This window comes from Brassica oleracea, chromosome C8 (assembly GCF_000695525.1).
Source record: "Brassica oleracea var. oleracea cultivar TO1000 chromosome C8, BOL, whole genome shotgun sequence".
Taxonomy (NCBI): domain Eukaryota; kingdom Viridiplantae; phylum Streptophyta; class Magnoliopsida; order Brassicales; family Brassicaceae; genus Brassica; species Brassica oleracea.
In genome coordinates, this window is record NC_027755.1 from 70,908 (window position 1) to 94,396 (window position 23,489).

Below are 23,489 nucleotides of genomic sequence, written 5' to 3' on the forward strand. Positions count from 1 at the left end.
GACCCTAACTTCTGCTGGTTACTAACTATGGGATCCTTGCTGGTGTTCAACCAAGCACTGATGAGCACAATGTCTGCTTGTGTTGTCCACTTTCTCCTTTCCACAGGTTTAGGAACATCAGAAGACCCTACTTCTATGGTTTTTACTGCTCTGGGAAGATAATAGGTTCATAAACCCGGGAGAATTAAGGGAAAACGGATCCATTTTGGTTCCGGGTGGTGTTTTAAACTTTCTTTGTGTTTTGAGAAGTTGGTTTGAGTTTAGGGTCGAAAGGATTTGCTATGTATTTAAACTACTATTTTGCTTTGAGTTTCGGGTGGTGTTTCTAACTACCAAACATTGATTATACTTAATTAGACAACAAGTTGTTCACACACTGCATTCATTACACATCAAATCAGTTTTTAAAACCTTGAACAAGAAGTAGACAGAGAGCATTCATCAGAGCACTAAGCACAGCAACCAACTAACATAGATTTAATGAAACCTAGTTCAGTTCCTACTCTAGAGAGCATCACATCACATTCAGAGCATTTCAAATAATACAACACGGAACCTAGTATTATGAAGATCTAGTTTAGTTTCTAGTCTACCTAGTTAAGTTCAGTTCTACTTCAGCAAGCAACCAACACAGGAACATTTTTTAAAACTAAATACTACTTCTACTTCAGTTCAGTTTAGTTTGAGTGTTTACCTTTTGGATTTCATTCGAAGAGACCTTCTCAAGATCAGCCACCTGCACAGTGAGGTTATAAACGTCACTAGTGAGGTTATCAAGCAGCAAAGTGAGCCTTTTAACATGTGCCTGCACATGAAAACAAAGAAACGTTGTTAGTGACTTAAAAAAAGGCTCATAAAAGAACGACGCCATGAATCCTTCGACGCACTTCGCGTTTTCCAAGTCGTCGCGGCTTCACTACTGGCGGGTCTCATGTGGTGGCATTCCGATTTTCGAGACGTCCATGTAAGTATATAAAACATTATTAACCCGACATAACAACGATAACAAACACTAAATCAAACCCACATGACGTTTTAAAACCACTAATCGAAAACCCCCAAAATCGATTTTGAACCCTAACTCGAAAACCCCAATTCGATTTCCAATCACCGAGAAACCAACCATAAATCGATAAATCGAACCCACATGACGTTTTAAAATCACTAATCGAAAACCCCCAAAATCGATTTTGAACCCTAACTCGAAAACCCCAATTCGATTTCCAATCACCGAGAAACCAACCATAAATCGATAAATCGAACCCACATGACGTTTTAAAATCACTAATCGAAAACCCCCAAAATCGATTTTGAACCCTAACTCGAAAACCCCAATTCGATTTCCAATCACCGAGAAACCAACCATAAATCGATAAATCGAACCCACATGACGTTTTAAAATCACTAATCGAAAACCCCCAAAATCGATTTTGAACCCTAACTCGAAAACCCCAATTCGATTTCCAATCACCGAGAAACCAACCATAAATCGATAAATCGAACCCACATGACGTTTTAAAATCACTAATCGAAAACCCCCAAAATCGATTTTGAACCCTAACTCGAAAACCCCAATTCGATTTCCAATCACCGAGAAACCAACCATAAATCGATAAATCGAACCCCGCATGAGGTTTACAACCATAAATCCGAACCCCCGTATCGAATTCGAACCCTAACTCGAAACCACAAAATCTATTTTGAATTCCCGAGATCGATTTTGACCCCAAAAAGCTTCTATCTAACCGTGAATCCACTCGATACTCACCTGAGCTCGTGGATGAGACACTCCGTCGTCGATTCGAAGGAGAAAATTGGAGAAAGCTCGGCGTCGCACAAGAAATTGCCTCTCGGACCGAAACCCTTTTTTCAGAAATGAGAGAAAATGATTTCTCTCCGATTTCCTCCTCGTGAACTCAATAACCGTCTCCAATGGATGGCTGACACCTGGCGTGAACCCGTTTCATACGGGGTCACTCGTAAGACGCGGGTCGCGGAATTAAACCCATTTTCTCTTTTCTTTTTTTTGCTTCCGGGCCTATGAACCCGAGCCCATGAACCCCCTTTATATCAATGGGGCTGCTCTTAAATTGTGTCCATGTCTTTTTCTTCCAACAAGAAAAAGGTAATAAATCAACCCATTTTAAGTCATGGGTATTGAGTGGGCCTGTCTAAAGCCCAAAACATAGTGCATAATAAAAGAGTAAATAATGTTAATTTACTCTGTATTAAACTCACAAAAGTCTCTCTACTTTCATCATCGTCGCCGATTTGCCACTGACCTATACGGGCAGAAGCTAATCCGCATCTGTTCATCTCCGGTGAGTTCCTCTGTTCTTAATTTTGCTCTTTTGAATCTTCATTACTTATCCATTGCGGTGATTATGGTGAATTCGTGAATGTACTTTGGAATTCTAAATTTCTAGTTGAACTTTAGGATTGCTTTCTCTCAAATTTTCCCCTAAACAGTAGTCGGACTAAATCGGATTTTCTTCGATTTTGTTGTGGGAAGAAGAAGAAGATGAGTAACACACCAGCAGCAGCGCCGACTTCATCGTCTAAATCGAAAGCTGCCGGAAGTTCTCAGGCGCCGGAAAAGCGCAAACCCCTCTTCCAAAAAGAATGTACATAGTTGATTCTCTTTTTTTTTTGTATTCTATCATTTTTTTTGTTTTATGTGTGGGTGTTTTATTTTTTGATCTTTGGTGATTTACAGTGCAGCATATGATGTATGGATTTGGCGATGAGCAGAACGTAAGCTTTCTTCTTCTTTTCTACTTCATATTACTGAATCACTCGTATATAGGTAGATAACAAGTAATAAGTGTCACGCTGATGCATATCTAACCAACATCTATTCAAATCTTTGGTATATGGATGGTGAAACTAATGCAAAGATACTCTTGTCTTTTTAGCCTCTCCCAGAGACTGTCGCCCTTGTTGAAGATATTGTCGTTGAATACGTCACTGATTTGGTATTTGAGTTCCTCTCATCTTTTTTTTACTACTAGTGGACTTGAGATAGAAGCTTGAGTAGTATATTCTGGCTTCTGCTAACCTGGAAAGAGATTTTTTTTCTTTCTTAATTAATGTTTTAAGACACATAAGGCTCAGGAGATTGGCACGAAGCGAGGAAGGCTACTGGTTGATGACTTCTTGTATCTAATCCGCAAGGTAAAATTACTCACTCGCTCAGTCTAGCTACGGTTTTGTATTCTATCATGTATGACTCTGACTGACTGGTGTTCTTTTTTAAAAATTTTGGTTTGATGCAGGATTTGCCAAAACTTAATCGGTGTAGGGAACTATTGGCAATGCAGGAAGAGCTGAAACAAGCACGTAAAGCTTTTGATGTTGACGAAGAGAAGATCACTTCCCTCGATTGATTGATTGATTCATCCTTCTTTCTTATCCAGTTAGCTTTTCTTTTTGGGGTAAAATCTTCTGAGTGGTGTTGCTTTTGAACTCAAGACTGTAAAAAAAATACACAAATTTTATATGTCACCAAGTGAAATTGAAATTTACCCGACTAGTGAATGTTGTCCGGATGACGAAACTACGGTAACTTGTTTTGTAAACTCCAGTACGGTCAACAAGTAGAGTGGAATATGGAACATAAAGCAATGTAATGAAAACTCTACAACCTCCAAACTTAACAGGCATGTGATAGCTTGGCACCGCGGATGAGTCGTAAAAGAGAGCTGCAATGATATTCAAATGAAATGCATAACGCTCCTGAAACTTTTCCTCGTAAATGAGAGACGAGTGGTTCTAAACTAAAGAAGCTGTAAATGCTATAAGTGCCTAAATAAACTTTTTCAATTAGCTTCAATGGTTCTTCCGAAGCTGGAAAAAAAAGGAACTAGGATCAAAAGAGAATAGGTTCTTCCTGTTGTGGATAACAGTTAATGCATGGTCCAAAAAGGTTTTTGTTCTTCAAATCAAAGCTGTAAATATTAATTCGTATCAGATTCCAAAGTTTTTTTTTTTTTGCTTTTGAAGGTTCTTAAATGAAAGTCAAGTCCTTTTAAAATGGAGAATTCGGCCAAAAAAAGTCTCAATTTGCACGAATTGCCAAAAGAAACATAAACTTTTGGGCTGACCAAAAAAACACCAAACTTTCATTGACTTTATAATTAATTAACAATGTTTTCGCTGACTTGCCAATTTAGCACGCTGTCAATAAATTTAACAGAAATATTTGAAATTAAAAAATATGTAGACCCCTGGATTCAAACCCAGGTTGGTTGGTCAAATGGAAAGGTATTTTACCACTGGGCTACTAGCACTTTCAATGTACTTACTAACATGTTTACTTTTATTTGATACATATTAAATATAAAAAATTCTCTAAAAACTTAATAAGATCTTTAAAATTCCAAAAAAAAATTAAAAAAATAAAGAAGATTTTTATAAAATTAATTTAGAAATTAAAATTAAAAATAAAATTTTATTTTTTAAAAAAAAAAAAAAAACTCTTCCAAAATTTTCTACAAACTTAAAAAGATCTTTAAAATTCCAAAAAATTGAAAAAAATAAAGAAATTTTTTATAAAATTTTATTTTTTATTTTCAATTCCTGAAAAGTTCGTGTTTTTTTTAAAAGAAAAAAAAAATTTTATTTTCTATTTTAATTTCAAAATTAATTTTATAAAAAAATACCTTGCCATTTGACCAACCAACCTGGGTTCGAATCCAAGGGTCTACATATTTTTGGTCAGCCCAAAAGTTTATGTTTCTTTTGGCAATTCGTGCAAAGTTGAGGGTTTTTTTTGCCGAATTCTCTTTTAAAATGCCATTAATGTTTCTGTTTCTTTCTTTCACCACTGCAAAAATGCTCTCTTCCTCCCTGGCAATGGAGTTCCTCTGTTTCTTCACTCTGCTTTTGCTTTCACATTCTGTTGCGTTGAATATAACAGAGAAAATGCAGACGGAATGTGAAATGTGCTTAGAATGTGAGAATCCATGTGATCAGCCACCACCAGCGCAAGAGATACTCTGTCCTCCAACTCTTCCACCAGGACCACCACCTCCGCCGCCTGAGATACTCTGTCCTCCACCTCTCCCACCACCTCCACCGCCTCAGTTTGAGATTTTTTGTCCCCCACCACCACCGCCTTCTCCTCCTCCGCCACCCCCATCACCGCCACCGCCTTGTACGCACTGCCCACTACCACTTCCACCACCGCAGCCGCCGATTTGTGACGAATGCGTTCATAATAAGCCGAGACCGCCGATCATTATCACCGCAGCAGCAGCTTCACGGGAGGTTTCAGCTTCTATAAGCTTAGCAACTGCTCTCGCCTTTCTCGTCTCTTCTCTGCTTCATTAATCTGCTAGCGATCTTCGCCCTTTTATGTCTCAACATTATTATTCTTACAATCACTAAGTGGGTTTTGAAGAAACTTGGTTGTATTAATCAAATTATTGGTTGTGTCTCAAATTATCCGTCCTCAAATAAATATTTTGACTTGTTGTTTTGAAAAGAATAGTTAGGTTTGCAAATTCCTTTATTATTGATTCAATAATTTTACTGTTATTATTTTGTTCAGTGCTTTGGTTCTCAAGTACTAGGATTAACTTGCATGTCTATTGTCTACATACTTTTCCTAATCATTAATCTGCCAATAAAAAATTATGGAACAGAGAAAAATGATAATTGAACCATAAAACCATAAAAGTAGTTTTTAGTCTCATAATATAAGCCAGTGCGTTTTTAGGTTGTCTTCACAAAATCTTACATGTTACAGCTTTCCTTCCAACAAGCTCTCGTCTTCAAAAACTATGGACAATAAGCTTACACTGTGAAAACGACAAGTGTTTAGTAATCAACAAGCCCGTCTAGCTCAGTTGGTAGAGCGCAAGGCTCTTAACCTTGTGGTCGTGGGTTCGAGGGCCACGGTGGGCGTTCTTTTATAGATGATGTTATCTTTTTGACACTTGGTTTCCCTGTTTATATCGTTTAAAGGGTAAGAATCGAGTTTCAGTTAAGCTTTGTTTCCTCTTTTGTTAAAGAGATTTAGTGAGAACCTTTTTCACTAACAAGGTCAGAATTTAGTTGACACTAACGGTTCAAGGTTGAGGGAAGAAAGCTTAAAGGCGTGTAAGAATTTCTGTTGAAATGATGCCACTAAGTTGATTATAAAATAAGTAAACGTTCACTTTATCGACTGGATTTTTAACGTTGCGAAAATTGTGGATGAACTTGGTACTCGAGACGAACGAAGAGATAAGAAAACGCACAACATTTTGAAGAGCAAGTTTCATGAAACACAGATAATCTGAAAGCATAAAGAGTAACGGACATAATTTTATGTTTTTTGCGCAAACAAAGTAATTCAACAAACCCAATTCAAAAGTTTCTTCAAGTCAAGTAAGCGAGATGATCTATATAGCTCGATCACTTTATCCCCTTCACATTCACTTTTTAGACTTCTTCTTCGGTACCCTACACAAGCAAAAACCCAATAAACGAATTAATACATGTTTAAACAATTTGGAACAAAATTCAATTTTATATCAGCATTGAGATCAAACTTACTCTGCAGTAGTAGTAGTAGTAGCAGCAGCAGCTGGTGGTGCAGTTGCAGGGGCAACATCTCCTCCAGGACCCTACAATACAAACCCATGATCAAATTCAAAGAAATAATTGTTTAACGAGTTAAGTTGGTACCTTAGCAAGACGCTCTTCTCTCCTAGCGTGTTTCCTTTCACGGCTAGCCTTGTTCTTAGCCCTCTTAGCCTCAAACTGATCAGAGAGAGTCTTCTCTCTGGCCTTCTCGGCCTTGGACTTGTGGATGCTCTCCATCAAGACACGCTTGTTCTTGAAGACGTTACCCTTAACACGCATGTACATGTCATGGTACATGTGCTTGTCAATCTTCTTCGACTCTCTGTACTTCTTCAAGAGACGCCTTAGCACACGCATCCTACGCATCCAAAGTATCTTAGTTGGCAGCCTAGCTTCACGGGTACCCTTCCTCTTACCATATCCAGAGTGACGCCCCTTCATTTTGGCGATCTTCATACGGCGAGCTCTGGAACGAGAGTGGATCTTCGTTGGTTTCCTGATGATGAAACCATCCTTCACCAGCTTCCTGATGTTCTGGCCTATTTAAGTTTTTCAAAACAATCCATCAGTAATGAACATTTTCAGATTCATCATTACTCAAAAGACTAATTCACTAATTTAATGGTACACTTTAAAGCTTAGAGAACAAGTGCGAGCAAAGGAGATAGTGATCCAATTGATTTACACTAGAGTAACTCACTTCCCTACTACTACCACAAGACAAAATGAACAGAAAGAGAGAATGAACACATACGGGAATTGGCCATCGAGATGTCGGAGGATTCGTTGGGATCGAGCCATACTTTGCCCTTCCCGCACTTCATCACCGATGCGGCGAGCCGCTTCTGGATCTTCAGAGACACCATTTTTTACTTCTCTTGTTGTTGTGGCGGAGGACAAGTCCTTATCCAAAACTAGTAGTAGAAAGAGTTCATCTATCTCTAGGGTTTCCAATCTATTGGGCTTTACTTACACAAACAGGCTTTCTCAACATTATGAGCCTCTTTAAACTATTTTTATTAAGTTTTAATTCAGTGAGCTTTGTTTGTCTTTCAGTTGTTCAAACTCAGAAAAAGAAAACTTATTTGAATAAACAGTTTCAGATTATGAACCTTTTTTTCCTTTTTAGATTATGAACTTTGGTAATAACTTACATATATAATCACCTAGTTTTTTTTCAATAACTGAAATTTAGACGCAGATTTCAATTTAATTTACTTGAATACTTTTTAACAACAGATATCATCAGTCAAATCACTATATAAAATTTTTATTTATATTTGAAACCAGTCACCGCTTTTCTAAAGTATGTAAAACAAATTTTGAATTTTAAACATTTACAAGTTGTCAAATAAATTTAAGAGGGTGAACAGTTTTTCTTCTAAGGCCATGATTATCTCAGTATACTAATGAGGTTTTAAAGGCGTGGGTCCCACATATTTTTTTTTAAATCAGTTGCAGAAATCACGAGATAAGGGTTGACTTTGGACAGTTTCGTGTATTGTTTGCGGGTCCTACTGACACGTGGCAACCCGCAATTAGTTTTTTTTTTTTAAATCAGATGAAACAAAAAAAAAAAATTTAAGAAACCCAAAACAAGTTTCACCGATGATCATGCTCTAAGCATTCTAATAACATCATTGGAAAAGTTTTGAGATAGTGGACACTGGAGACGTCGATAATCTCAATTAACGTGACCAACCTTTTATATGCTTGTTACTGATTAATTAGAGCATCATTATCTGTAAATCCCTTAAAGGGTCTCTTAATTAATTTTTAATAGTTTTTAAAATATAAAAGTGAACTAAAAGACTTAGAAAGAGATCTGAACATTTAGGTGATTTATTGCAAGTCTCTTAATTATAGTTCTTAAAAAATTTTATAAAATATTCTCAACACAAGTTTGTTTTTAGAGATCATTGTTGTTGTTACTCACTCAAGTACACAAAATAATCTAAGAACACAGGTAAATGTATACATAAAAGTAGACGGAATCATCATTTGCTCATAGAAATGCAGAAACACACACAAGATCTATCTATCTACGGAAGCAAGAAATGGTACTTACAAGATGGGCAAGCACTTCACAATCACTCTCGGTATGGTACTTGTGAGACTTCAGACTTTCAGTTTCACGCAAAGCCTTGTGGTTGTATATCTCGCCATTGACCTGAAAGCACGTAAAGCCTTGTTGTTTGACTCATGTTTGTCATGTATGTTATCATCTGAGAAAGAACTGAAATTAGAACACAAGCCAACAATGTACCGTGATAACGATGGTCTTGTCTCCGTTGTAGAGAGATTGGTCTCCAGAGATGGGGTCAATAATGGCCAAACGCTCATGAGCCAAGTAACAATCTTCATTACAATGAAGCCTGCTCCAGTCAATCTACACAAACCGATCTTAACCAATTCAATCAATCTTTCACGAATACATGCATTTCATTTAACAAAAGTTTCATCATTTTGTCCATAAAGTTTGAAACTTTCTTCTTCCAAATCAAAAACCCTTTAACGTTTACAACATTACACAGCCCAAAGAGATCGAAAAAAACAAATGGAGACACGATAAAGGAGAGGACGTTCAATCCTATTCAAATCCCTAATTGAAAAGCTTACTCCTTGAAGCATCAAACTTTCAATCCTATTCAAAACTACAAGAACACCCGTAATTTCGATTACTTCCAACCTTAACTCTTTCAGAGATTCCTTTGAAACTCATTTTGATTTACACAAAGACAATCAAAGGGAAGCTAGAAAGTAAGTAAGTAAACTATACCTCCCTCTAGTTGCCACCAAAAAAAAGACAATAGAATTTGCCCTAGCTTTTGGTTACAGAGGTTCGCAGAGAGAAGACAGAGTTTGAGTCGAGAGTAATCCGGCACCGGAGGAGAAGCAAGGAGGTGGAAGAACGAGGAGGATTTATCAGTAACGAGGATCGAAAAGAAAAGTATCAAAAGAGGAGAATTAAAAGAGGAAGAAGGGAACAACACGTGTCCTTTAAGATACGTCTCTTATTGTTCCAATTTAAGAGACGTGTCTTCACTTATTACATATTTTTTATTTATTTTAATTCACTTTTACATTAAGAGATTGTGTGAAACAACTGCAATAAAGATGCGCTTAGGTTAATCTAAGTTTAATTAAGAAACAAAGCAACAAGCCTTTCAGGCAATCAGTTAGATTGGTCCGTTGATTATATCATGAACACAAAAAAAAAAAAAAAATAGAAAAGTGATAAAGTTATGGGAAAATTTCATCAAAAGTCAAATATTCCAATGAATTAATTAATTTTGATAAACTCACAAACTAATTAACTCACAAACAAAACAAATGTTTGTGGAAACTTTTGACTTCTTCAATATTAAATTATAAATATCAAAAAGCTTATTTGGGACACATAGGGAAGCTAAGCTTTCCACCGAAGATAACATTGGCGTTGGTGCAAAGAGCTCCGATCAAGCCTCCTGACGCCGAAGGATGTCCTCCTTTATCACCTACGAAGTTCAAGTTCACGTCAATGACGCTGACTCCTGTGCATGGTACTGATTTGCTGCACATGATCTGGACTTCATCTTTAGTAATTGTTGTTCCTCTTACGTTCTTGAACAACACATCGCTTATCGCAACCTTTGAATCCTATAAAACACACACACAAAAAAAAAGATTTTCGTAAGCTGCTGAATAATCAAGTAATTAATGTAAGTTTTGGTTTGAGATTATCTTGGGTATATATACTTACTCCGCCTCTTGAGCCGTAGTTTTGGTCAATGATGATTGGGTTCTTGACGCTTTCCATTGTAATATCTTCAAACTTAATGTCCACAGCCTTGCTTGGAGACGAACCACCCCAACTCTTGATTCTAAGACCGTTGTCGGTACCTTTCATCGTGCAGCTCTTAAAGTGAATGCCGCTAACATCCTCCTCGTGCAGGTACTTTCCGAGACTACCAACACTTAGTCCGTGTCCTGGGCCACAAGTCACGTGTTCGACTGTTACATTGGTGGAACCACGACCGACAGAGATACAATCGTCTCCTGTTCCTATTGTACTCTGAACGATGTTAACGTTGACTGCATTGCTCAAATGGATACCATCGGTGTTGGGACTTTCAGCAGGGGCAATAATGTTGATGTTGTGAATGTTGACATTTGTAGTTTTCACCAAGAACATGTGGAAGGCCTTCGCGTTGACCGAGCTAATGCCGGCAATTTCAAGATTTAAGATGTTTCTGAATTTTAGAGACTGCATGGGTACGTATGTACGTTTGATCAGTACAAAACATTTAAAATTAATGATATTATATATATTTATATCCTTACCGTTGGAGGAAGATTGCAGTCGACCTTTTTGCCACAGCCATCTGCTTTCCATACGGCTTCACCTTTGCCGTGGAATGTGCCGGGTCCGGTGAGGAGGACATTGTCGACATGCTCGAATAAGAACCATTCAGGGGTCGCGTATCCGCTTGGTGTAGCGGTGATTGTGCCTTGAACTTCGATGGTCACTTTGCTTTTGCATGGACCAGCAAAAATTACTGGACCAGTCAAGAACTCTCCTTTAGGGACTAGTAGCGTTGCTGGTACAGGACTGGCACACACTTGGAGCCATGCATTTAAAAACGCCTGCATAGTGCATTTAGAATAAACCATTTATTATTGGATAAATATTTGTTTTCATATGCATTTTACTAATAACCAATAAATTAAAGAAATATCACCTTGAAAGAATTGGTGGCACCATTTCCCACTGCTCCAAACTTAGTAATATCAAAGACCGTAGGGTTGCCGGCAACAGCGACAAGACCACGGCGGTCACTGAGATACTCACCATTAGCTACGCAAGAACCAAACACCAAGGCCATTAAAATTAATGAGCCTACATTAGTATGATTTGCCTTGACCAAACTTCTTGCGCCAGCCATGGTGATAATATCTTTTTATTTTTGCTTTTTTCTTCTTTTAAAGATGTGTTGACAAATTTAAAAGTGATTTGATCATTGGAAGATTCATGATGTTTTATAGTGTTGGTTTGTATGCTAATTTTATATTTTAATCTGTTTTAGAGTAATGATTTTCGGGAAATAACATTCCATCTTCTTTTGCGGATGTTTGACTACCCAATATTAGGTGATAACGATCTGATTTCACGGTCATTTTGTATGTAAGTAAAAACAAATCTATTGATTAAGTGGTTGCGAATGATCAGAATGACTCGTTTAATTTACAATCTAAAATTGCAAGCAACTACTACCACTTTATATAGCAAAATAATCACCAAAAACATATAAAGCTGAATCCAGTATAATCACCAAAACATATAAAGTTCAAGTTCTTTTGCCATTTAAGGTGCCTACTGTAGCCAGCTATAACTATATTTGGTATATAACGTGAATTTAATAGTTAGAAAAAAAATTATCATACAATCACTATACAAAATTAGGTATTCTATTTGTTTTAAACCTTTGATAGAAGAATTCTGGCACCAACGTGATATCTCAGCTAAACATGTTATCAAACTCATCAGCTCCAAGGTTTTGTCCTTTAACTTTGACGTAACTGAGATATGTTGTTTTGTGTGACATGACAAATTATGCTTCTTTTAATCTAGAAAAAATGTTCATATTTACCGTGATGGCTGTTGACGGAAGAGACTGGAGTAAGAAGGATCACATTTCCGGAAAACCATGAGGGGCCGAAATAGAGGCGGTGACTTCACCGGAGATATCAAAACCAAGGTTGTTCTTGAGTACCTTAAACACACTTCTTAGTTCTTGATGTAATCACGCCTCTGGTCTTTCCCAAGAAGCCCTAACAAGCATGGTCTATTTTAGGGATCACCAATCTATAAAACGCTACAATAAACTACTCCTCCCATTGTTTCAAACAAAGTTTGAATTGTTCTAGTGAATATAACTAAGAAAGCTGAACATAAATGGTGCCAGGATGTGAAGTGGCTTTGAGAAGAAAGTCAGTGTGCCCCCAACGAACTGCGTCTTCAGCATTTAATAATTCAAAATTCATGCATGAGATCATCAAACCCAAGTAAAATCAATGAGAGTATTGTGGTAGTGAATGCCATTAGAAATTTAAACTTCATGTTGTCCCATGCATCATCCTCCCATCAAGTCCACCTACAAATTAAACCCATTAACCAAAGTTATAGTGTTTTAAAAAAAGATGAAATTTCTATGGATGTGCTTTGTGCTAAAAAAAATTATGTGTTTAACTACATATTTTTCTTAACTAAACATTATGGATGCTCAAAAATCTTGACTACAGTGGCACAATGAGTAAGTTTAGTGACTAGTTACTTTCTTAAGATCAGTAAAGACTTTTGGTCACGTTCAGTACATGGTGATATCAAGGCATGCACAACGATTATAATTTATAAACCACGAGCAGATCTTAGAGGTTCTGGCATTAAATGCATGTGATAAGATATATTAATGTTTTGCAAATCTAGGTCAGAGTGAGTCGTTTTCGGACCGTTGTGCCTTGAGATTGTTTTCGTGACAACGCTTCCATAAATAAATTAATCTTAAACACAAGTGTGTACATGTGGCTTTTAAAAATGATCGACAGCTGATTAATCAATTACTATAAGAGAATCTTATTATGAACTGATCGAATCTCAACGGTAACTAACAATCATTGATTGTAATTCTATATACGTAATGGCAGATTATAATTTTTAAAGGCGTGTTGACGGAATAAGTGGTAACTTGACGTCTATAGCTTAATTTGCATGAATAGGAGGCTGGTCTGGGGAATTTGCATCGCCACAAGCTGCCACCGTTGAACACAAATCCATGAGAAGGAAATGACTTGTTTTACTGATGATGATGCTTGGAGAAAGGATAGTCATGCAGGAGGAATATAATGGGTCATGGGTCATTAGAGATACAAATCGTCAATCTTTTAAAATTGGTGCCATCGGTGTAAGCTCTCTGGCATGTTAAATCATTCGTGGAAATACATAATAATGGTGACAAATAATTGAACAAACTGTCAAAAAATATTACAACCACTAAAAACGATAGCCAACTTCTAATATTAGACCATAATTAATGGGAGTTCTTAGGGTGAGGTTCTTGGCGGAATATAAGAACCCGTCTCGTAGCTTCTAAGAGCAGCATTATCGCTGACTCTTAGCCCAACTCTTACCCCCAAACCTAATTAAAAAAATTAACAAAACACATAAGCTCAAGAATTGCCTCTTGCGGGAGGTGCCGAAGGTCCGCCTCTTATTGACAGGTGTCAAAAACTGAGAGGACGAAGCAATCGGTTACGCGTCTCTCTCGATCATCTCTCTCGATCATCTCTCTCTCTCTCTCTCTCTCTCTCTCTCTCTCTCTCTCTCTCTCTCTATCTCGATCATCTCTCTCTCTCTATCTCGATCATCTCTCTCCCTCGAAACTCTCTCGACGAAAGGCGATTTCGTCTCCTTCGGTGTCTCTCATCGGCGACGTCTCCGTCGGTATCTCTCATCGGTGACGTCTCCTTTGGTGGCTCTTGTCGGCGACCTCTCCATCGGTGGTTCTCCTGGAGGCTACAGAGCTCTCTCTCGGTGGCTCTTTCGAAATCGAAAGGTAAGCGGTTGTTCTGTTCTTGACTATGCATGTGTTCGATTAGGTCTGATCTGTTGTTTTTGTATGTAGTTTGTTGGTTCTGTCACTCGATGGGTCTTCTCCTCGAAGATTTCCCTCGGTGGCTCAAATCGAAGCTTTCACCTCAAATCGAAAGGTAAACCGGTTGTTCTGTTGAAGCAAACGCATGTGATTGATTATTGTAGTTTGTTGGTTCTGTTTGTTTCACCTGAAATCAAAAATTTGATGTGTTTGATCTCTGGATGTGTTCTGTTTGTTCTTGGGTTTTAATTTTGTTTCAATTAATACGGATGGATCAAAGTTGATTTGCTATGTTTCAATCCTTGTTTTGTCTCTATTCTTTGATTTTTTTTCGCTTTTGATTATGTCTTTCTGTTGGATTATGGTCTAAATCATTTTTTGTTTATGTCTTTCTGTTGTCAGATAAAAGGATCAAAGTTCATCGAGCAAAGGTTCATCTAGCTCAGGAGTTCACTGCAAAATAAGGTTAGTGTTACTCTTAATTGGGTCTCCTTAATAGAATTGATTTAGGTTGTGGTTAGAATTGAACCGACTGTATTTAATGTGTTGGTTGGAGTTAGGATATGGTTATGTGATTAATAGAAGTGATGGATAGCTACAATTGATTTACGCTTAATGTGATGAAACTAGTAGATAAATGTCAACACGTTTTTGTTTGTTGGTTGTCATGAATGCATCCTCTCTTCCTTCTCTGCCATCTATAAACACACTTTCCTCCTTCTCTTTCTAATCATCTCCTTCATCTTTCTTCTCAACTTCTTCTTCTCGGTATGGATCCTAATCAAAGCTAGTCCTCTAGCTTTTTTAACTTACTAAACAGTCAGCTCCCTAACAATGAATATCCAACTCAGTTTCTGAGTTTTTCACCTACTCCAGACGTTGGAGGATCTGCTTCACGTGCACAAACTGGTGAGGACCGTAAGCAAAGGTGCAAGTGGTCAACAGCTGAAGACCTGGTCCTCATTAGTGCATGGTTAAACACCTCCAAAGATCCACTCGTTGGAAATGAGCAAAAGGCAGGAACCTTTTGGAAGAGGATTACGGCTTACTATAATGCAAGTCCCAAGGTGGTTGGTTTGGCTCCAAGAGAGCAGACCCACTGTAAGCAAAGGTGGGGGAAGATAAATGAAGGTGTCTGCAAGTTTGTGGGGTCATTTGAAGCTGCAACAAAACAGAGGACCAGTAGCAAGAATGAAGATGACGTTTTGAAGGCTGCACATGATATATTCTCCAACGATTACAAGGTGAAGTTCTCATTGGAACATGCGTGGAGGGAGCTTAGGAATGATCAGAAATGGTGTGGGACTCAAGGAAGTAGTCAACAAAGCTCAGGTTCGAAAAGAAAGAGGGTGGGGGAAGAACAATCTTTTCAGTCATCAGCCTCTATGCCCAGTGTTAATGGGGAGGATGAAGCAATGGATAGGCCTGTTGGTGTTAAAACTGCAAAGGCGAAGGCTAAAAGGCCAGTGGGAGAAGAACTGAAGATTCCGCAAGGGTTTAAGGATATGATGGAGATGAGGACCAAGGACTTAGCTTTCAAGGATAAGCTTAGCAACAAGAAGCTGCTTGACAGTTCGACTGCAAAAAAAGAGCCACTTACTGAATTAGAAGTGGCGCTTAAGAACAAACTGATAACTGAAATGTTGTCAGTGTAATCTTAGAAGTAGTTGATGTGTTATAAGTAGTTGATGTGTAATATAAGTAGTTCATGTGTGTTATAAGTAGTATTTCTGATCAATCTTGCTTTGAAATCGTTATTCATGTCTAGTATAAGTAGTATTTGTGATGAATGTTATCAGTCTTTGTGATCAATGTTCTAATGCGTTTCTGTTTTTGTTTTTCAGGGGAACAAGTCACACACCACCAGCAATGGAAGCAAAAAAACTGATTGTTTGTGGCCTCTCAGCGAGAGGTATGATACCACCACCTCTCCCACAAGAAGACACGGATGATGATGTGGCGGATGTCACACCAAGTGAAGGGGAAGTAGTGGAGATATCAGATGAAGAAGAAGCTAATATGGTGGAGTTATTAAGCGAAGAATACATGAGAAATATGGGCTACTTGATTAGGGTGGAGGAATCGGAAGATGACATTGAACCAAAGTTCAGAAGGCTCCTGCAAAGGATGCATGAGGAAGAGAAGAAGCTGAGAGAGGAGAAGTTCAAAGCCATGAAGTCGAGAATCAAGCTAGAAGAAGGACAAACCTCTAAGGTTGATGATAAGAAGAGGAAGAGAAGAAGCTGAGAGAGGAGGTCACGGATTGTGGTGTTGTGTCACGGGTCATGTGTGTTTGTCTAGTCTGAAGACATGTATGTTTGTGTGTTTTGTCTTTGTGTTCTAGTGTCACAGATGCTATTAGTCAGGTCACAAGACATGTATGTTTGTATGTCAGGTCACAAGACTTATGTGTTATCGTGTCACGGATTCTATGTCTGGCCACAATATAACTTTTCTTCTATGTTTGTATTATTAGTTGTCTTCTATAAATTAAGGCCAAATTTTCATTCTTGAGCACACAACTCTTCATCTCTTCTTCCTCTCTCAACAAACACAAGATAATTTTTATTCTCAGTTTGGATTCGAGATACATTCGATCAAATAAAACATTAGATCAATTAAAACATTCCCCACAATTCTCTCCTCTACTCTCTTGTTCCAGACATATAAAAAAAAGTTTTTCCTTTTCATATGGCATCTTCTTCTCAAAATCCGTTTGAAGGATTGGATGATCAAAGTTTTGATGATGCAGTTGATCAATATGTTGATCAACAATTTGATCAATATTTTGATCAAGAAATTGATTAAACTTTAGAGAATCTTACCATAAATTATGGTCATCAAGAAAAAGCAAAGAAACAAAAAAAAAAGCTTATATCGAAAGAAATCGTGAAGAAGGGCATATTCGTTTATGGAATGATTATTTCAGTGAAAATCCAACGTATCTCGCAAATATGTTCCGGCGACGATTTAGAATGAACAGGCCGTTGTTCATGCATATTGTTGAACGACTCTTCAATGAAGTTGAATTCTTTCAACAAAAGACGGATGCTCTCAGAAGGCTTAGTCTCTCTCCACTTCAGAAGTGTACAGCGACCATTCGTGTCTTGGCATATGGGACTGCAGCTGATGCTGTTAACGAATACCTTCGACTCGGTGAAACTATTGCACGGTCATGTGTGGAACATTTTGTGGAAAGCATTATATATTTATTCGGCGAGGAGTATCTAAGAAGACCAACACCGGCTGATCTTCAACATCTCCTTGATATTGGTGAGCATCGTGGATTCCCTGGGATGATAGGAAGCATCGATTGTATGCATTGGGAGTGGAAGAATTGTCCCACCTCTTGGAAAGGTCAATATACATGTGGTTCGGGAAAACCCATAATCGTTTTAGAAGCGGTTGCATCGAATGATCTATGGATATGGCATGCATTTTTTGGACCTCCAGGTAATTTAAATGATATCAATGTTCTTGATCGCTCACCTGTTTTTGATGACATTATAAAAGGTCATGCTCCGAAAGTCACCTTCTCTGTCAATGGAAGAGAGTATCATATGGCTTACTATCTCACCGACGGTATTTATCCGAAATAGGCAACTTTTGCCCAATCAATTTCAATATCACAAGGGCCGAAAGCGGTTTTATTTGCTCAACACCAAGAAGCTGTCCGAAAAGATGTCGAGCGTGCTTTTGGAGTCTTGCAAGCTTGCTTTGCCATTGTTAAAAATTCAGCACTTTTTTGGGATAAAGGCAAAATTGGGAAGATAATTAGAGCATGTATCATAATCCATAACATGATTGTAGAAGACGAACGAGATGGATACACTCAATATGATGTTTCAGAGTTCCAACAAGGAGAAGACATCGGAAGTTCACATGTCGATCTCACATTCTCTACTGATATCCCTACAAATATCGGCAATATGATGGGTGTTCGAACTAGAATTCGTGATAAATACATGCATGAACAACTCAAAGCTGATTTGGTTGAACATGTATGGCGTAAATTCGGGCGTGGTCAGGACAACAACTAAGCTCGCATGTTTCTTTCAAGTTATTCTCGTTTATTTTACTAATCTTAGTTTTAATGTTCTTTTTAATAATTAATGTTTAAAATGTTTTATTTTAATATGTTATATTTAATAAATTAATTTTATCTTTAAAAATATTTTAGTTTAATATTTTTTTTTCTTAAGAATCCAAAAATAAGAACTCCCATTGGACCTAACAAATTAAGTGTCTCTTAAGTACAATCTCTTAACTATTATTAATTACTAAAAAATCATTAAGAACCCAAATTAACCTCTTAGGGTTAATGGTGCTCTAACTAAAAAAAACTAAGAACCGGTTCTTAAGTAAGACATTTAAGAGCCGGTTCTTAGCTTTTTTAATTAAAAGTTAAGAGACGGGTTCTTATATTCTGCTAAAAACTTCACCCTAAGAATCTCCCATTAATCATGCTATAAGTCAGTCACGACTCACTGGTACAAACCTGTCCCTGATATTAAACCCAGTGGACCAGAAGATGTTAAGACGATGGGCTTCACTCAGATAAAGCCCATAGCATCTTCGGCTACAAGACAAACATCTTCAACGGTCACAACTTCAGTCAAGGAGAAAGGCAAAGCAGCCAAAGGTAGGGAACCCTCGCCTCCCAAGATGCAGCTCAGCAACAGATACGACACTCTGAAGGATAAGGATGACTGAATTGTCAGAGACACCTGTCAGACCATTGTATAAATAAACCTAGAGTCACTCTTGTAGTCTTCAAGTTGGAGAATAATAAACTTCAGAAATATTCAGTAAAGTTCTCTACTTTCCATAGCTCTCTGACTGCGCTTACCTGATACACCTTTTACTTATTCCTTAAAATAGTATAAATTTTTATGGTGGTCCAACCTTTTATTTATAGGAATTTTGGGAAAACGGAACAAGTAAACTAAACTATTGTCACCTTAGTACAAAATCAAATTTTGTCACTTTTGTACTTTCATTACCCTTTTTATAAATAAAAATTCATATCAATATATTTACAATGCAAAAAAATTAAGAAAAATATAAAACATAAAGTAGTCAAGAATGTGCATATATAAAAAATATTTTTGGATTCAAAAAATATTTGGAATAGTAAATTTAAAAATAGGCTAAAGGTGTTAGTATATCAAATCTACCATCTACGACGACTTAGAGTATACAGTCTACCTAAGACACAATGATCTACCCAAGGTAGAATGCACAATACACCAAAACATTTCGACCTACTAAGACAGAATAACAAATCTACATTTTCTTCTATGTTCTGTATATTTGGTAGATTATAAGGCATAATAAAAGTTATCATATCTGCCTCGGCAGAACATACTTTCTTCACACTTTTCCTTTCTCTACGATCTCAGTTTTTCACATCTACCACTTCATCTCTTTTCTAACTTTGGTAGAATGTAAGTTCTACTAGATTTGTAAACAAAATCCGAAAATCTAGCTAAAAACAGTTAAAAAATATTCCTAAAATCTTTTAAATCTTGTTTATTTCCTTTTTTTATTTTTTTGCCATAAATTAACAAACTTCTTCTTCTTCACCAACGTTTTTCTTCACTTTCTTATTTCACTTTCTATTGTCAATGATAATGAAGGTAATGATAAAAAGCTTGACTCCACTGATGAGTTTGATGACAAGGTCCCAACAGATTGCTCACCTCATGACTTTTCAAACTGAGTTTTCTTTTTTCTCCAAATCCATAAATATAAAACTGAGTTTAATTTCCTTTTTTCCAAGTACATAAATGTTGTCTCAACTATAACAAACCGTAAAATACCCAAACGAAACACGTCTCGATAGCAAGAGCAGAGCAACAAAACATGTTTCCATACTTGTAAACAATAGAAACCAGTCACATAAAAGAGAGGTCAATGATGACATCAAGACCTAATGAGAGCAAACAAAATCAGCACAACGGCATGGTCTGCTACAATATTAAGTCGTTTTAATGTCAGCTGTGATGAGAAACAAATAATTGGCTTGGTTCTACTGCTACAAGTCATGAACAAATCTCCAAATGTAGCATTGATTTCGGCTGGTCGGTTGTTGCATTGTGTTTCCTTAGATTTTTCCCTGAATTGAAAAAAAAAACAGACACAGTGTGGCGTAAGAACCATATAAAAACCATCCGTCACGTTAGCGATACTAGTCTTACAGAAGAAGAATGTTGAACGAACCTCTTGTTTCTAGAGAAACCTTTCAATTCCACCATGTTCAAAGAGATCTTTGAAGAGTTGTAGGTTGTACCAAAGAGAGATGTGGAGGTGACGAACGAAGAGACGCCGGCGAGAATACTTGAAAACTCTGCGACGGGTAAACCGTGTTTTTTAAGTCGGTAAATAATGAGTAAATGGGACTATGAAAATTAGTTTTTCTTTTAATTTGTTTTTAAATTGTATAATTAGAGGGTTAAAATTGGATTTGCCGTTTCTCAATCCGCAAATCGCTAAGGGGACAATGAATAAGTTTTTTTGTTCTTTCGCGAATGAACTTTCGCGACTGCGATAGCGATTTGCGGATTTGCGGATTTGCGGATTTGCGGTTGAATTGGATTTGCCGTTTCTCAATCCGCAAATCGCTATCGCAATCGCTAAGGGGACAATGAATTGGATTTGCCGTTTCTCAATCCGCAAATCGCTATCGCAGTCGCGAAAGTTCATTCGTACGGTTGATAAATATTTAAAACGCAACGCTCATTTATCTCAACCCGCCGTTATCAGAGCTCTCCAAGACTGCCGTTTCCTCGCCGGTCTAACCATGGATTACCTCTTAACGTCGTTTCAAACAGTTAACGTCACGTCAGCGAAATCATCCTCCTCCAAAACGTTATCGTTTCCAAAGGCTGAAGATATCCAAACGCTTCTTTCCGCAGCGTTAACGAACGAGCAGACGTGTCTGGAGGGACTCACAACCGCCGCTTCATTTTCCGCCACGTGGACGGTAAGAAACGGCGTTGCATTGCCTCTAGTCAACGACACGAAGCTCTTTAGTGTCTCACTCGCTCTCTTCACCAAAGGATGGGTCCCAAAGAAGAAGAAACGAGCCGGGTTTGCTTGGGCTCACCCGAGATCCGGATCATCCACCCACACTAAACCATTCCGTCTGTTCCGTAACGGAGCTCTGCCGTTGAAAATGACGGAACGAACGAAAGCCGTATACGAATCTCTAAGCAGGCGAAAACTCTCCGACGGCGATGGAGACGACGGAAGCATGGTGTTGATAAGCGATATCGTCACCGTGAGTCAAGACGGAACCGGAAACTTTACCAATATCACGGCGGCGGTCGCGGCGTCTCCGAATAACACCGACGGAAGCGGCGGGTTCTTCTTGATTTACGTGACAGCGGGGATCTACGAAGAATACGTTTCAATAGCAAAGAACAAAAAGTACATGATGATGATCGGCGACGGAATTAATCAGACGGTGGTCACAGGGAATAGAAGCGTCGTCGACGGTTGGACAACTTTTAATTCCGCCACCTTTGGTACGTCACATGACTCACATCACATGTTATCATAATGTCTCTAGATTTTCGAAGTGTTTTTCTTTAATATTTTAATATCTCGAGTACGTCAATAGCTCCCTTTAATTATTGCACTTACAACTATTTGTCAAAAAGTTAGATTGAAAGTGGTGAAATAGAAGACAAGATGCATTACACTGATATTAACCCGAGGTTGAGGTTCTTAAGCCACCATAATCACGGTTTTCAAAAGAGGTTTCTGCATGATTTTAGTGTGTGGACCCCATTTATTTTTTAAAAAAGGGTCCCCAAAGTCGCGAGCGAAGGATCGGTCTTGGACCAGTTTTTGTACTGTTTGCGGGCCCCACCAACACGTGGCGGCCCGCGATTAATTCAATTTTTTTTTTAAGGACAAAAAAAAAATCGAAAAAAAAAAATTTAAGGACCCTATATCGGTATCATGCGATAATCATGCTCTTAACGGAACTTAAAAAACTGTTTCTTAGCTTTTAACTAAAAAATCTAAGAACCGGTTCTTAAAGTCTTTATTTAAGAACCGGTTCTTAGCTTTTTTAGTTAGAAGTTAAGAAATTTCCGTTAAAAATTTCTTCCTAAGAACCCCGATTAATCATGATCTTATAATACCCGACTGTACTACTAACAACCATTTCATTTTATTTATAGTATTATATGGAGTAGTGGCGAGATGCATGCATGCATTTTATTCAATTAATGATAAATTGATAATCTTGCACATGATTTTTCAGCTGTGACAGCACCAAACTTCGTTGCGGTTAACATAACTTTCCGGAACACGGCCGGACCGGAGAAGCACCAGGCGGTTGCGTTACGGAGCGGTGCAGATTTCTCAATCTTCTATAGTTGTAGTTTCGAGGCTTATCAAGATACGCTCTACGCACATTCTCTAAGACAGTTTTATAGAGAATGCGATGTCTACGGAACGGTAGATTTTATATTCGGAAACGCGGCTGTAGTGTTTCAGAATTGCAATTTATATCCGAGAAAACCGATGCCGAACCAGTTCAACGCAATCACGGCACAAGGCCGGTCTGATCCGAACCAAAACACCGGTACGTCGATCCATAACTGTACGATTAAACCCGCGAATGATCTTGTTTCTAGTAACTACACCGTTAGAACGTATTTGGGTCGACCGTGGAAGGAGTATTCACGGACGGTTATCATGCAATCGTACATTGATGGTTTTGTTGAACCGGTTGGTTGGAGAGAATGGAACGGCGATTTTGCATTGAGTACGTTATACTACGCGGAGTATAACAATACCGGACCTGGTTCAAACACTACAACTCGTGTTACATGGCCCGGTTATCACGTGGCTAATTCTACTGATGCAGCTAATTTCACAGTCACTGGTTTGTTTCTTGAAGATGATTGGATTTGGAAGACGGGAGTGCCTTACACCAGCGGTTTGATTTCATAATAATTTTTTTGTTGTTACTCTTGATTATTTCTTTTTATTAATTTAATTTGAAGAAAGTGTATTCTTTTTGCATTGAGTACGTTATACTACGCGGAGTATAACAAACCGAAAACCAAGCTCAACGCGAAAGAAATGTAGAGCTTTTTATAACTAAGCTGTAAACAATTTATGCCGAAGACTGACACCAACATATAAAGAAATTCAAGAACACAGAGCATGATTATTAGAAGTTTTTAGGATGGAGTTCTTAACGGAATATAAGAACTCGTCTCTTAACTTTTAGCTAAATAAAGCTAAGAACAGGTTCTTAAATAAGAA

At 37.8% G+C, this 23,489-nt stretch overlaps 5 protein-coding genes, 1 long non-coding RNA gene and 1 other non-coding gene across 9 annotated transcripts; 4 read left to right on the plus strand and 3 right to left on the minus strand.

Moving 5' to 3' along the window:
* The first annotated feature begins 2,242 nt into the window (after positions 1 to 2,242).
* On the plus strand, positions 2,243 to 3,559 carry LOC106310079 (transcription initiation factor TFIID subunit 13). 3 transcript variants are annotated; one of them, XM_013747279.1, is made up of 6 exons: positions 2,243 to 2,321; positions 2,516 to 2,624; positions 2,717 to 2,754; positions 2,916 to 2,975; positions 3,100 to 3,174; positions 3,276 to 3,559. In XM_013747279.1, the coding sequence occupies exons 2-6, from the start codon at positions 2,522 to 2,524 to the stop codon at positions 3,384 to 3,386; spliced, it is 387 nt and encodes a 128-aa protein (XP_013602733.1). In that variant the 5' UTR covers positions 2,243 to 2,321; positions 2,516 to 2,521; the 3' UTR covers positions 3,387 to 3,559. The 3 variants fall into 3 exon arrangements, with proteins under 3 accessions (XP_013602733.1, XP_013602732.1, XP_013602734.1); XM_013747278.1 differs by having other exon boundaries at positions 2,244 to 2,321; positions 2,513 to 2,624; XM_013747280.1 differs by having other exon boundaries at positions 2,244 to 2,321; positions 2,519 to 2,624.
* Positions 3,560 to 4,854: 1,295 nt separating this feature from the next.
* Positions 4,855 to 5,331, plus strand: LOC106308341 (pollen-specific leucine-rich repeat extensin-like protein 1). Its single transcript, XM_013745504.1, has one exon. The coding sequence runs from the start codon at positions 4,855 to 4,857 to the stop codon at positions 5,329 to 5,331; it is 477 nt and encodes a 158-aa protein (XP_013600958.1).
* Positions 5,332 to 5,834: 503 nt separating this feature from the next.
* Positions 5,835 to 5,907, plus strand: TRNAK-CUU. The gene has a single exon. It is a non-coding gene; the product is annotated as a tRNA-Lys (tRNA).
* Positions 5,908 to 6,225: 318 nt separating this feature from the next.
* Positions 6,226 to 7,527, minus strand: LOC106307635 (60S ribosomal protein L19-1). The gene is made up of 4 exons (XM_013744642.1): positions 7,325 to 7,527; positions 6,673 to 7,109; positions 6,541 to 6,611; positions 6,226 to 6,447 (listed from the first exon to the last, which is right to left on the minus strand). The coding sequence occupies exons 1-4, from the start codon at positions 7,434 to 7,436 to the stop codon at positions 6,420 to 6,422; spliced, it is 648 nt and encodes a 215-aa protein (XP_013600096.1). The 5' UTR covers positions 7,437 to 7,527; the 3' UTR covers positions 6,226 to 6,419.
* Positions 7,528 to 8,415: 888 nt separating this feature from the next.
* Positions 8,416 to 9,484, minus strand: LOC106311301. The gene is made up of 3 exons (XR_001263978.1): positions 9,350 to 9,484; positions 8,837 to 8,959; positions 8,416 to 8,740 (listed from the first exon to the last, which is right to left on the minus strand). It is a non-coding gene; the product is annotated as an uncharacterized LOC106311301 (long non-coding RNA).
* A 340-nt stretch (positions 9,485 to 9,824) lies between these two features.
* Positions 9,825 to 11,569, minus strand: LOC106310411 (exopolygalacturonase clone GBGE184-like). Its single transcript, XM_013747645.1, has 4 exons — positions 11,292 to 11,569; positions 10,894 to 11,196; positions 10,313 to 10,816; positions 9,825 to 10,209 (listed from the first exon to the last, which is right to left on the minus strand). Exons 1-4 carry the CDS (start codon positions 11,493 to 11,495, stop codon positions 9,958 to 9,960), a joined length of 1,263 nt encoding a protein of 420 aa, XP_013603099.1. The 5' UTR covers positions 11,496 to 11,569; the 3' UTR covers positions 9,825 to 9,957.
* Positions 11,570 to 20,847: 9,278 nt separating this feature from the next.
* Positions 20,848 to 23,232, plus strand: LOC106308342 (probable pectinesterase/pectinesterase inhibitor 7). Its single transcript, XM_013745505.1, has 2 exons — positions 20,848 to 21,730; positions 22,477 to 23,232. Exons 1-2 carry the CDS (start codon positions 20,848 to 20,850, stop codon positions 23,169 to 23,171), a joined length of 1,578 nt encoding a protein of 525 aa, XP_013600959.1. The 3' UTR covers positions 23,172 to 23,232.
* Positions 23,233 to 23,489: the final 257 nt, after the last annotated feature.